A 14,968-nucleotide genomic window follows, 5' to 3' on the forward strand; every position below is an offset into this window, starting at 1 on the left:
TAATTAACATCATTTAGAATGACAGCCAAGATGTTTGTTTTTTGTTGATTTGCTAATTGAGACAGTCTTGCATTCTTTAATTTTTCACTTAACTCTTCTTTCTCTTTTGCAATCAAAATATCTCGTTCTTTTCTTTCAATAAGAATAACTCTTCTCTCAATGGGCTCTAGAAAAGTCCTTGTTCTAATAACTGATTGTAAATTACTGAACAACTCATAGTTTGTTAAGTCTTTTCGCTTACTACCATGCATTTTAGTTTTGTAAAAATATTTAGGTTCACATTTAACTTCCATAACATACCTATAAAAATCCAACTGTGCTCTCAATATTTTTTTGCTTTTAAATGTGTCAACTAACAAAACATATTCATCATCTGCTTCTTTTGAGGTCAACCACACCTTCGTCTTCAATTTTAACAACTCATTAACCGATTTAGCTTTTTTTAAGAAGACTTTGTCTTCAGCTGTTTTTTTAGCTTTATGCTTTTCAGACAACTTTTCACTCATTTCAAACTTTAATTCTAAATGACGTTGTTTGTATTTATCTTTCATTTTATTAAAGTTTGTTGAAGCTTTTTTTAGCAATGAGTCACGCTCATCTAAAGTCTTTTTATCCAACCAGTCTAGTGTTTTGTTTTTATACCACATAGTATAAGCTTGTATAGTTTGTATTTTGGCATTTGGCTTTGTACGAATTAAAAGATCCAATACCGCAAAGTCACTTTCTGATGCTTTGTTTGTTGTTGGAACATTCTCTGCAGCCTTACTTATATTATCAGAAGGATGCCAATATTTACCTCCAGGAAGTTGATCAGCAGATTGTCTTTCCAGAACAACTAACAAAGAATGACAAATTACTTCTAATGTCTGCTGTGTTAAAATATTTAAATCAGTGTCATTAGTCTCTTCAAATAATTTATCATACAAAATATCTTTATGAATATTAACATCACTTGGACTGAATATAGGTGTTTTCGAGATCATAATCGATGATGCATTTTTACACAAATCTGAAAGTTTCATTTTTAGGGTTAACAAAAATGGATTCATATCAAGAATACTCTTTTGTGATTTAATTATCCGCCAAAGTGGACCTGTAATTATTTTATCAATTATTCCAAGAGCCCGCACTTCTGCTAAATATAATTTGTTGCTAATATCTTCTTTAACTGCAAGTAAAAGATTATTTTGATTTGGCCAATTTTGAAGAAACTCTAAAATATCTTTTGAATGAAAATACAAAGCTGCAGCATTATAATATAATATATTAAATCTGTTACCAACAAAGGGTGCAAGCATACACTTACTTTGTCCTTTACCAGCAAGAAATGCATTAAAATACCCAGCAACTCCAGCTTCATCACTTCCCCTTACATGAAAAGCTTTACATGCAGTTCTTATTAATCTAGTGGCACCTGATTCAGCAGTATTGAATGCAAAAATATTTTCATAACTAGTACTTAAAACTAACTTTTCGAATGAGTTAATTGTTTTATCAGTTTCTGTTGCAAAGTTAGATAATAAATGCAATTTACAAAAAAAATTAGACATTTCAATGAAATCTGCTTGCTCGCCTTTTTTTAAATCTTCCCAGTTCTTTATAACTTTAGGCAGTAACTTTTTCCTCATATCTTTAAGCTTTAAATTAAACAGTGGATTAACTGGCCCAAGATCAGACATGGTAGTTTTAAAAGAACATACAAGGTTAGAAAAATCGTTTTCCTTACTGCTACTTTCTAAAATGTCACATATATCATCTAATGTTTTGGTTAACGCATTAATAGTACAATCTGCATCACTGCCAGCCATTTCACATAATCCAAAAGATAAAGTACTTCCATTTGTGGTAGTAACTTGGAAATTTTGAAAATGTCTATGATGTTTAGTGGTACCGTCACTGTGAAGACAATTGCCCGAATTAATTTCTACAGTGTTTATCATTTCTTCTGCAACTTGAAGTTGAGCAAGTGCTAAAGCCTCAGTCATAAATCGAGATTTTGTACCAATTGAGGGAAGCTTCTCTATATCTATCTTTGCTAGTTTTTTTAAAACAATTGTGATGACTTCATTAACTTTGTTCATGCTGACATTCAAAGAAACTAACTCCATAATAACTTCTCTTATATCATTAGAATACCTTCCGTTTTGAAATGTTATTATTCTGCGATCATGGAGAAGAGAACTTAAATTAAAATCTTTATTTTCTTTGCTTAATACTCTAGTGTTAGGAGAGTCTGTGTCTTTTTCAGGATTATTTAAACTGTTAGAAGACAAATTTTCATGTTTATTTACTACCATGCTAAACTTCTTGTTTACATAATACAATTTTTTGCATGTAATTCTTTTTTTCTCATAAAGGAGTGCAACTTTATTGTCACTTTTTTCAAGCTTAACTAACAAAAATTTAACTCTTTTATTAAGATTTTTAATGACTTTATTATAAAAATCTTTAAATTCTTTTATTTCCTTATTTTGTTTCTTTTATAATTGATGAATCTTTGCTTTATTACTTGCATGTAATAGTTTATATGTCCTTCTAGGGTCGTTAGATGTAAATTTTTTTTTCATATTACTAATACGAACATTAGCAGATTTGAACTTATTTATACAACCAGATGAAGCAAGTTTCAATTTTTTAAAACAGTTTTTCGAGGTTTGTTGGTTCAACTTTCTTTTTTTACCCTTCGTTTTATTTTTTTCACTTGATATGCATAATTCACAACTAGTTTCCGAAATAGGCGGTTTAAAGAGCATCAGCTTATATATATCTCTTCTTTTATTGTTTTTTTTTAACGATTTAAATTTATCTACAACAATTTTAATTTTGTTGTACAAGCTCAAATTATTTTCGGTTACTGAAAACAAATTGGAGAATCGGCTTCTGAAATTCGAGCAAACCATTTTCAAAGATTTATCACTCAAGCATAGATACCAATCATATAATTCTTTATTATTCATTATGATAAGGCTAATTTTATACAAATACTGTATTATACAATTAAATTGTTATATTGTTTTTGCAAATTAGTTACCGTAATAATTTTTGAAACAATATTAAGACGGACTGAAAGGAAGAAGAGGACGGGATTTAGCAGGTTTTAACTTAGACTTAAAAATTAAGCTGAATACTCGAATATTAGCAAAAACTTAGTTTTTTTAAAGTTATTTTAGACCAACTTATTCATCACAAAACCAAAAAAAAACAAAAAAAAAAACAAAGAAAAATAGTTATATATTATTTTAAAGGATGCTAGAACGCAAATAAAATAACTTTAAGCTAAAATAATTACAAATAATTAATTGAAACCGCTCCTACAGCCAGATAAACTGATATTGAAAATTCTAGCAGATATTTTATGAAAGATTAATCATTTTACTTTTCGTAAAACGTTTTACTATGGCATAATAGATTAAAAAAATCGGTCTAAATTTAATCTGAAAAAGTCTTCTTTATATATAAAAAACTTCGCAAATTTTGTCTACGGAATTTGTCACGTGACTGAAGTGCCTACTTATACGTAAGTTCAATTTTCTTAGCATATCTAAAAAGAACAATAGTGTAAAAAAATTTCATACTTCAAATATTATTTCAATACCACCTACTAACCTTATAAAAAATCCAATGTTAAATCTTTCGAATATATCAATCTCACGTGAACAGGAAAACTTATTAAGTCTTGGTTCGCAATTTATTCCAACACACAAAAAAAATACCAGTTATTGATTTTATAACATCAACTGAGGAATGTGCTTTAAATATAGAAAAAAATGTGAATGCAGAAAGAGCAGAATTTTTAAGACAAAATGTCAGCAAAACGTTAGCCAAATATTTAAGAGTGAAAACTGATAGTAATATTTCTAAAAACCAACGTAAAGCTATCAATAAACTCAAAAATTTAACCAACATAAAATTATACCCATTTGATAAAGGCACGGCGATCTTTCGTATTTAGATTTTCCTAATATCCGTGGATCTGGAAATTACCAAATAGTGAAACAACTCCATGTAACCTATTTAAAATGTTTTATTCAATGCGAATTCACCTTACTTTGTAAACAAAAACTTGTGCGTTATACAGTCAGAACGTTGTTCTTTTGTTTTCAAAAAAAAAAAAAAACGTTGTTTTGGCGAAGCCATGCAAATAAAATTCACTTTTAAGATTATCGACGTTCGGGGGCAGATTACCGAAGTTCGGGGGCATTTAAAAATACACACAAAGGAACAAAAAAATTTTGATTTTTTTTTTTTGACAATTAGTAAAAATAAGACCTGTTTTATCAAGAAAAGTAGAAAGAGAAAGGTTTGTTATTTTTGTTATGTAGAATTTACTATTTAAAAAATCAGTCTTTTTTTAGAACTTTTAATCGAATGCGTCACGAGATTTCAGGTTTGTAAAATTATTTAACTTTAAAGAAATAATTGGGTGTCTGTAGATATTTATTTTCTTTTTTAAACAAAGTAATTATTAAATATTAGTCTCAACTGGAGAATGCTGTTAGTTATGTTATTAATAATGAAACAGATTCTAAGCGAGCAAGTTATATTAGGCATCAAGTCACCAAAACCAATTGAACGACAAAATTATGGATCAGTTTTCAAAGTTTTTTGTGATGAAACAGTTGCAGCATTACGTGTAAAAATTCCTGAAGCTAAAGATACTGCACTTTTTATTGAAACATTTGTCATGTGATGGCTTATTGTCAACAGTAAAGCAAAAGTTCTATATATTAGATTAAATGATATTTGAAGAAAGCCTATTACTTCAGTCAATGATTAGCAAATATATTTCTTATATTACTTATTTTGCTGAAAATTTGAAATGCGTAAATTCAAACTTATATAAACTATATCATTCCCCGTCTTCCCCTGATATCTTTTATCATTTTATAGTTCCGTTTTTTAAATGTTCTTTCATTGGAGAAAAAATTCTTTTACGTTACTGTCTGATACGTTTAACTATGGGAAGCTAAATTATCGTTCTTCTTAAACTTGAAGAGTTTTCTTACCAATTATTGTTTTTCTCCTCTTTTTTATCAGATTCTAATCTGAAGTTGAAAGAACAAAAATATACGACAAATGCACTTTACATTGATTTTGAGACCTATGTTTTTAAACGATTCTTAATCAGCATAAAATTCTGTATCATAATCAATTATAAAATTAGGAGGAGGGGGGGGGGGGGAGGAGGGAGTGAAAGTGTAGTAGCGCCAAAATTTCCTGATAATCTTTTCATTTACTTTTTGCTCTATATATTCTATTTGCTTTGTTAAACAGTTTGACCTTATTCGTATATCGTTCATGATATCAAATTAATACTATTAAAAATAAAATAATTTGTGTGTGACAGGCTGGTAAAAAACTAAAATCTTAGATCCGCTACATCCAAAGTTTTAATATAATAAATTGTGATACTGTTAAATTTGTGATACTGTTAGATTTGTTATAAATTCTGATACTGATGATTGAGATCCAAAAGGAAGTTTAGAAAAATATTTCAAAAGTTTAAAGATAAACTATAGAAAAGATGAGAAGTTTTTTTTTTTAGCTCCTAAGTGATCTATTTAAATTTATCTAATTTTAGCCAGGTAATAATCAATACATAATAACAACACAAGGACCAGACAATAAAATACAGGTAGCTCTCATGTGTTCTTTAATTTAATTTTTATAACATGGTAATTTTTACTAAATTATTCAGTAATTATTACTATCTGTGGGTTTAAGAAGGCTCAACTTAAATATAAAAAATATATATACTTACTGCACTTAAAAAAGACGTAGAAACGATAAACCGTAAAGTTCTTTCGAAATTTAACTGCGCTTTTTTTAGTTGAAGGTTGATAAAATGAAGGTTGAAAAAGCGACGCGTTTTTTTTTTTTTTAAAAAAAAAACCAAACAAATGGGCAATTACTAGAAAGTTTCTTATTTTAAGGGTACTTTTTTTAAATAAAAAACCAAACAAATGGGCAATTACTAGAAAGTTTCTTATTTTAAGGGTACTTTTTTTAAATAAAAAACCAAACAAATGGGCAATTACTAGTAAGTTTCTTATTTTAAGGCAACTTTGTTACAACTTAGTACAAAAAGTTGCTGAAGAGTTTCTTAAGTATCAAAAGAGAGAAAAAGTACATAAAATACAATTTGAAAAAATGTTAACAAGCAAGATAATTTAGTCAACTAAAATTATTTGAATTTCATCAATATCATTCAATGTAATGTAATCCTCAGGTTTGAACAGAACACAATTTAAAAAATATTCATCGAACTCTTGATTAAAAAGGTTTCTTATCAAAAAGTAATTTAGTACAATATTTTCTTAAGATTTTGGGGCTTCCAGTACTAGTTTCTTATAAACACGTTTAAAACAAAAAAAAAACGTGTAAAACAAGTAACGAAATCTTTTTTTTCTTTTCTTTTCTTTTTTTTTTTTTTTTCTTTTTTTAAATACAAAGAATAAAAAAATACTTAGTAGATTTATACCGCCTCTAAAGAGTATTTTTTGTTTGGTTGAACCTTTAAAAAACGGTACATTTTTAGAAAGTTTCGTCTCACTAACGATCGAAAAATATCATGAAACTCTGTTTAAATATTTTTGGTAATTTTTATGTACTGTCTATCATATTCTGTAAATGATTTGAACACCAAACATTTTAAACAATTATTGGAAATTAAGGTCGCCAGTCTTAGCAGCCAAATCTGCTAAAATTAAATTTGTAAAATTGGTGCATATTAAAAATTAAACTTAAATTAAAAGGGATTTGAGAAGTAAACTTTAAAAAATTTTCAAATCTAAAAATACAATTTAGGTATACGATTCAAATCTCAAAATACAATTCTTCAAATCTCAAAATACAAATTAGGTATACAATTTTCAGATACAATTTATTTGATTTTAAAAAATAAAAGATTTATTTTTAAACAAGATGTATTTTGTTAAATGTTTTTAGTTAAATATAAAAACATAAAAACTCAATAGGACGACAAAAGTGCAGTAGTAAGCTTTATTACAAACGGTAAATAACTTGACAGAGCAGTCTATGGTGTCAATCTGTGGTGGTGTCAATCTTCCTTCTCTTCATTGGCTTCTTTTCTGGGGGGATATTGCTTTTATCATTTTTTGAAGAGTCTATATTGATATCCATAATTTGACGACCACTGCTTGTGGTTTTTAGCGAATGACAATTATTACACAAACATTTTGAAACTTTATAATCAACCGGTGTTTTTTCAAATTTTGAGATTTCACAACTTTTCGAGTTTGAATTTATAGAATGGATCGATGGGTAGGCATTTGCTTGGGGTAATTAATGAATCTGCAATAAATTCCGTGTCATCTTGAGTTTATCAGAACCCAATTCTCCATCTGCGAGTAAGTAGTGGATCAAAATGTTCTATAGAATACTCTGCTACGTCGTCTGGTAAAATTAGGGAATGAGGTAAGACTAAAACGCTTAGCAGTGCCTTTATGTCAAAATAAAAATCACGTAAAAAGTGACCCAGTTTACCACTAGCGCGTTAAACAGTGTGGCAACCTTAAGTATCTGGAAATCAAAATTAATGATAGCATAAAGCCAAAAATGTCTCACATGAACACCAATTACCGCGGTAAAGCTACCAATTATGTTTAGGTTAATGAGAAGTTTGTGTAGCTGTTTTAAAAGTTGATTTCTTCTCAAAAATGGTAACTTTGAATGACTTTCTCTGAACTCTCTTATTACTTTTTTTATTTTTTTTCTCTTTTCCTTTTCCTTTTCCTTTTTTTTAAATTGAAAGAGAAATGATCTTTATTGGATTTGGAAAATAAATTTTCAAAAAAGTATACAAGAAAAGTTGGAAAATGAGGTGCCATTTTTACCAGTAAAATTGGATGTACCATTATTAGCCGCATATACCGTAATATGATATATGCGGCAAAAAATGGCGCATCAAGTTTCGCATCATGAATCTATAGATTCATGCTTCAAGATCAATCCTTATTATATAATAAGCATTTTTGTATTCTTTGAATATTATTTAAAGAATTCAAAAATATAAGTATAAAATCATATAAGTTACGCTTGAAAGGAGTACACTGTAAAAAATATCACGGCAAATTGTCTAATAAAATTGCCATGTCACGAAGCCCGATTTAACGCGCGACATCAAGGAATTAAACTGTCACACGACTTTTAGATAATAAGTTTGGCGTGACATTTATAATTAAAGTAGTCACGCGACTTTTATCAATTAAGTATGGCGTGACATTTAAATTTTTTATTTGTCACAGGACATCTAAAACACTATTGGGTCGCATGTCACCAAGCCCGATTTAACGCGCCACATTAAGAGAAATTAAATGTGGCGCGTTAAATCGGGCTTGGTGACATGCGACCCGATAGTGTTTTAGATGCGCCGTGACAAATAAAAAATTTTAATGTCACGCCATACTTAATTTTAAAAATCGCGTGACTAATTTAATTTACTAATGTCTCAAAATAATAAATAAATTGAATTAATGGCACACTTTACATAAATAAAATGAATTAAAAGACCAAAAAAGTAATAGAAATTATATTTCATTTTTTAAAAAAGAAACCATCATCAAATATAAACATAAATATTTAATTTTGAAATTTCCTAATGTTTTTATTTGAAGAGTTGCACAGTTTCAAAATTTAGATACCACAACACTTTTCACAAGACTTTGCATTTTTTTAGCCAAAGCTTATTAGTACAAGCAAATGGTATTTGCAAGACATAATGCTGCAACAGTCCCAAAACTCCTCCAAACGATCTTGGGTACGAGAGGTCCATGATATAATAGTACGCGATAAGTTGAAGCACATGTAGTGAATCATTATGCCGATGACTCATTGCTATTACTTTCCCTTTGTCAACAATTGTAACGTTTTCTCCTAAAATAAGTTGCGGCCCAGGAGAAGAAACATTTTCTGCAGCCTAAAAATTTTTTAAAAAGAAAATTAAGTTACCTTAATAACATACATTACAAAAAGCAATATCAAATTAAAAATAAAAAAAGAAACAACTTTTCGTTAAACTTACACTAGCAATAACAATTGGACACAACACCCCTCTTCTGGTAGTGTTCTTATGAAATTGTATTAGGGCAGATGGAATATCTATACCGGGATACAACTTTTGAACAACTTGCAATAGCCTATCTAATGCTGCTTCTTTGGTAACTATGTTCATTCTTTCAAATTCGTCCATGATCTAAAAAAGTTGCAACCACATAAAGAACATTTTGCTAAAAGTGCACAAAACACAAATTTATTAAAGAAATGAAAAACTCTTCATACTCATAAAATTTTCTGAAAAAAAATTTTAATGTTAAATCTTCTGTTTCATAAAAAATCGCCCTTAAAACAAAAGTTTAAAGAAAAAAGTAAACCATTTGAATGAAAATAATAAATCAAGTTTTAAAGGTTCATACTAGTTTTATTCATGAAACACATATTATAATAAATCATATTAATAAAAAAAATATTTGTGCTTTGGTCACATATTCACAATTGAAAGTTCAGACTAACTCCGATCTCCCCCATAGGGGATGGGAGGGACGGCATATATATATATATATATATATATATATATATATATATATATATATATATATATATATATATATATATATATATATATATATATGGGTTCATGTGTTCATATTGATTTTGATAAATTTTTCGAATTGCACCCTTTTAACAAAAAGCAATTCATATATCCATATTATAGTCAATGTGTCATTAATATAAGTATTATTTGCTTACAATTTCTGGATGGAACAGGTGATCTTTGTGTTCTGAATATGGCAAAGAACAGTGCATATTCCTAACTAAACAACGTATGTGATCAATATCAGGAACTTTTTGTACCAAAGCAAACTAACATGCAAAAAAATTGGATTATTTAGAAATTAAACCTTATTAAATTCTTACTGTATATTTTAGGTAAATTTTAATTTAAAAAATATTGATAAAAAACATTTCTTTTGAAAAAGGTTTTATGGGTATCACCTGCATATCTTCATCAAATGAGCTATCATTTATTCCTGAAACGTTAAGCATTCTGTTAGCATTTTTTACATCTATCAAACTTTTTAAACGACGCTCGCGTCGCTTCCGAATTACATTCGACACACGTTTTACAACTCCACCCTGAAAAACAAAATTTATTATTTGAATATTATCTAGCTTTGTGTAACAAATGGATGTGTTACATACACCTGAACATTAAAAAAAAAATTATTATTTTACCTTTATTTGGAGTAATAAGCTATGTTGTGCTTAATTAAACATCTAATAGAATTAATGCTGTGAACTATTTATTGGTTTTTATAATTTATTTTTGTGTGAATTATTTCACCGATGTGTTAATGAAAATTTTAAAATATGATAATAATATATAAGTGGTATAACTCAAACTTACTGCACCCTCTTCTCCAAAAGTACAGTTTGGATATGACTGTTTCAAAAGTATAGTAACACGATGATAATATTTTTTTCTTAATGAAGGCGTTCCCTCGGGAAGACACCCTTCAAGGTGATGTGCCAATTCATTACAAATATCTTTTAAAGTGTGTTTACGGCAAGGCACCAAACCGTTTAAATAACTGCTGCATTCCATTGAAAAGATAGGTAACTAATAATAAAAATATATATAAATATATAAACAGAATACACATTTCTAATGCTTAGATGACATTTTAGCAAGTATATATTCTACATGCATTTAAACGCTTATATATAAATGAACAAAATAACTAAGCCACAAGTTTTTCTTTGTAAAAATAGCAACTAATATACAAAATATATTCATATACAAAATATTCGTTGTAACTAAGAAAGTTTGAGACAATGTTTTGACCTAGGCACAACTAATATTGTGCCGTCTACAGTAAATTTTGTCAATGGCCACGGAATTTGGAGATTTTCTAAAGTAATTGATTTAAATATATTAGTACTTCTAACATGAAAAGCAAGTTTATGAGGTATATAGCTGTCAATTGTCATGATACAAACTTTTACGTAATTAGATTGAAGGTCAGTGATCTTGTAAAGTTGATAAGAATCATTAACTGTTGAAATAATATCACCAACTTGGTATACAATTGAACCAATCACAATTCTTTTTTTAAAATGTTGAGTTTTGGCCGTAAAAGGATAAGGAATCAGTTGACCATTATCATCAAGGAAGTTTGAAATTGTGTTCCACCGAAGATGTTGACAAACTGATTTGGCAATGTTTTTAAAGTTGTACCAACGTACACTTTTTACTTTGTTGTGCTTTGCTTCAAAAGTCATGCAAAATTGATTTTTTAGTGGACCAAATCGATGCATTTGTCCAACAAAATGAAGTAAAAAATGGTGTTTTGGTATCAGATTATTTGGCCACAGTAAAGCAAATGATTTGTTATGCTTTTCAATAAGAGTTTGTAAATCCAAAACAGTTCTATATGTAGTTATCGGTGACAAAGTAAGTTGAAGAATTTCCAAAAGATCAAGAAAATTAACGTAATGAGGATCATTGGAATCCCTGTATTGTCCAATAAAAAGCGGAATGATACGAGCAAGAATCAAAATTTGAGCAGATGTTTGAGAGCCTGAAATATCAAAGGTAGTTGGACAAATATTAGGCTTATCTCTGGCTTCAGAGTATGAATAAGGAAACTGGATAATAAAACTATTAAGTGCAGCTAATGAGTATATATGTTTTTCACAAATATGTAATCGCAGCAGAAGACATAGTTCATGGGGCACTAGTCCTTCTAGTAAAATGTGCATGGGATCATGTGGTGTGTTTTCAATAATATCAAAAGCGGTGATTAATAAAAGTGCACTCTCATAATTTATGCCATAAAATCTTGACCAATAGAGTTTAGCTTTTTTACTTGTCACACTCTTAAGATCTAAGATATGTTGCTGGTGGTTTGCTTGAGTACGTAACATACACATGTCTTCTCTGTAAATTGATGACATCTGTATATTTGTGGTGAGACATGTACGACAACATCTAAATACATTTGGTGCAAAGCTGGTTTTAAATCCACAAATATGATTTGAAGCTAATGTATCTCCCAAATATATAACAAATTTTAAAAATAGTTTTACACAACCAATTGTTGAATTAAAAGTCACACCATTTTTCAAGAGATTACAGGAAGTAATAAAATTTTCTAAGTACTGAAAATAAGCCCTTTTTTTATTAGGCTTAAATAACTTTACAGGAACAACTGCAAGTGGAAAAACTGATATTAACATAGAACGCATATATGATGGCAAGGAAAAAATTGAACATAGAAAATTGTTAGTTTATGAAATTTTCTGTGTTTTCCAATAGGGTTAGCTAATTCTATATCGTCACAATATAAGCTTAGAGAAAATTCTAATGGCTTGTGGGTAGAGAAATCCGTTCGATAATTTCCTTCAGCATCTTTCCTACTTAAAAGTTGTACAAACTCATCAATTTGCAAAAGGAAACTAATAATATCAAATAGTGAAAAATAGTAACCTTTGCCACCACCAAATAAAACTTCATTTATTTTCAAAATGTCAAACAAATCATTTAACAATTTTTCTCTTCGATACTTATTACTAAGGATATCCACTTGTGTAAAATACTTGTCAAAAGTATGAAAATGCTCTTCCTTTATCAACTTCCGAATATCAAGTAACATATTTGCAGAAATACCAAATATTTTATTGACTGTTGTTGAAGGCACTCTGAACTGACCACATAGTTTAACTGCTAATGTTGTCTTGGAGTCTATCCTTATGGTCTGAAAAGGTACAACTGTATTTTCTATTTTTTTGCAAAGGTGCCTTAAAATTCCTCTTGATGATTTAAAAGACCCATTACAAACTTTACAGAAAATTTTACAAAGTGAACTCATACCTAAATGTCTAAAACCACAGCAACATACCTTTACTCCAATTTCTAGAGAGAGTGAAGACTGTACAGGAGCTTGGATATTCATACTCTGTGGATGAAAAAAAAAGAAGATTGTGGTGAGCAACTACTTGTACAAGGATCATCCCCCAAACATTTTTGGCTATTAACTGGGATTAAATTCAACATTTCCATAAATCTAGGTTCGTATGGTTTTCTTTGCAATAGTAGGTCTGATTCTGAAAAAGATGAAATAGAATTAATATATCAAATATAAGACAAAAAAAGAACATATTGACTTAACTTATAAGAAAAACAAAGAATATAAAAAAATATAATAAAATAACATGGTTATATATATGTGTGTAATTTTACCAATAACCTTGACAACAATTTCACATGGATTAGGAAGAGCCACTAACATCTCATCTTCTAAGACCATATCAGAAAACATTAAATCAAATTGGTCTGAAGATAGATTTATCTTTGAGGACACTACAACAAAATATTATTTTCGTATATTTTAAGCATACATTAGTTAAACTATGACAATTCTATTAACTAAGTTAAACTACACAACATTAGATAGTGGTATTGTTAGGCATAGAATACAATATTAGTATAAAAATTGTAATTAGATTATCTAATAGATATTATTTTACAAATTGTACTTTAAGCACATTTTATAAGTTTACTTTACAAACTTTTACAATTTTACTTTGTCACATTTGTGACTATTGTCACACATTTTGAAAATATTATATTGAAATTATATTAATATTATAAAATTAAAAAAACATGTTTGCAACAGTAACAATGTATATCTAAAAGTATTATCATTGTAACTATTATTATTGGGTCTTGACTTGATTAGTTTAAACTACTTGTGAATAACCTTTTCTGTAAAAAAAGTTTAACAGAAAACAATTGATCCAATGATTGATTTAAAATGCAGCTGTGTTTTCAATCAATTCATTTCTGTCAATTGTAAATGTAAGATTATGTAAACTGTAAAGTTTACTGATTAGTTTTAGATAATCTTAAATAAAAATAAAATACTAAACCTGAAATAAATTTATCAGAACAAACTCTAGAATAATTTATATAGAAATTCATCTTTTCAGATTTTTTTTCAATAAACCATTTACTTTTAGCGCAATAAGAGTAAACATTTTAGTGCAACAAAAAATTTCGTATTTGTTTGTTATTTGAACCCTCATGACTTATTAAAAATTCTATTTCTGTAAAAGCTAGTGAGGCCAGGTCAGAACACTGACACTATATGACACAAATAGTCTGATAAAGTAATTTAAACAATAATAATAATTGTAAATAATCGATTGGCAGTCCAATTGCGAATAATAGCAATATACACAATGGAATTGTGTAAAGATAATCATTATCATAGTATATAACATGGTAAAATGAGCTTTAAATACTGAGTATTGTATTAAGAATAGCGATTATAAATTAAGAATAGGTATTCTTAATGCATCATTGAAAATACTTATATCAGATGTATTATTAACTCATTTTAATAACATAAGTTATGACAATTTATGTAGAGTGTATTTTTAGCTAGTTTTTTAAATATTGTATTAATGGTAATATAATAAAAAATACAACTCGTTGCAAGGAAATATTTACCTTTAGATTTAAGCGTGAACAAATTATCATCTACAGCCAAAACCACTGGCATAAATTTTGATAAATATGACATTTTAATTATTTTAGACATTTTAGTCACAGAATTACCACGAAAAATTAATTGGTGTGATACCGTGGTGTGACCGAACAAAGTCCTATGCTTCAAGAAAGTCCTAATTTAAGAAATGACAAATTTCGTATATATATAAGAGACATTTGCGGAAAATAACTTAGTTGTTTTAACTAGATATCTAGTTAGATGAAATAACTAAATTTTTTTTTCTAAATGTTTATTTTATGTATACGAAATTTGTCATTTCTTAAATTAGGACTTTCTTAAAGCATAGGACTTAGTTAGGTCACACCACGGTATTTCTTTTTTTTTCGCTGCGGATTATTAGTCACGTTATTATTACGATTATTAGTCGCGTTTTA

General features: G+C 28.3%; 2 protein-coding genes and 1 pseudogene across 3 annotated transcripts in view; all 3 read right to left on the bottom strand.

Moving 5' to 3' along the window:
- LOC149889913 (uncharacterized) overlaps nt 1-3,996 on the bottom strand; it is a 4,272-nt gene extending 276 nt beyond the window's left edge. The window contains exons 1-2 of the mRNA XM_090085809.1: nt 3,917-3,996; nt 1-3,541 (exon numbers count right to left, since the gene is read on the bottom strand). The exon at nt 1-3,541 is cut by the window's left edge and continues 276 nt beyond it. Coding sequence (XP_089941935.1) covers nt 1-2,297 — 2,297 coding nt within the window. The 5' untranslated portion in view covers nt 2,298-3,541; nt 3,917-3,996. The remainder of the gene's footprint in view (nt 3,542-3,916) is intronic.
- A 5,052-nt stretch (nt 3,997-9,048) lies between these two features.
- On the bottom strand, nt 9,049-14,691 carry LOC149889914 (uncharacterized; annotated as a pseudogene). The gene is made up of 7 exons (XR_016452004.1): nt 14,534-14,691; nt 13,262-13,381; nt 12,921-13,125; nt 10,427-10,639; nt 10,015-10,155; nt 9,769-9,882; nt 9,049-9,214 (listed from the first exon to the last, which is right to left on the bottom strand). The product of XR_016452004.1 is annotated as an uncharacterized LOC149889914 (transcript).
- LOC149889915 (uncharacterized) lies at nt 10,723-12,908 on the bottom strand. Its single transcript, XM_090085885.1, has one exon. The coding sequence runs from the start codon at nt 12,265-12,267 to the stop codon at nt 10,837-10,839; it is 1,431 nt and encodes a 476-aa protein (XP_089942011.1). The 5' UTR covers nt 12,268-12,908; the 3' UTR covers nt 10,723-10,836.
- Nucleotides 14,692-14,968: the final 277 nt, after the last annotated feature.

Source organism: Hydra viridissima, unplaced genomic scaffold, assembly GCF_058129835.1.
Source record: "Hydra viridissima isolate aposymbiotic clone 2 unplaced genomic scaffold, HvirCarnegie_v1 scaffold_4, whole genome shotgun sequence".
Lineage (NCBI taxonomy): Eukaryota > Metazoa > Cnidaria > Hydrozoa > Anthoathecata > Hydridae > Hydra > Hydra viridissima.

Bases quoted from the DNA above. Each gene is read 5' to 3' on its own strand.
- LOC149889915 (XM_090085885.1), bottom strand. From the start codon at position 12,267: ATGCGTTCTATGTTAATATCAGTTTTTCCACTTGCAGTTGTTCCTGTA.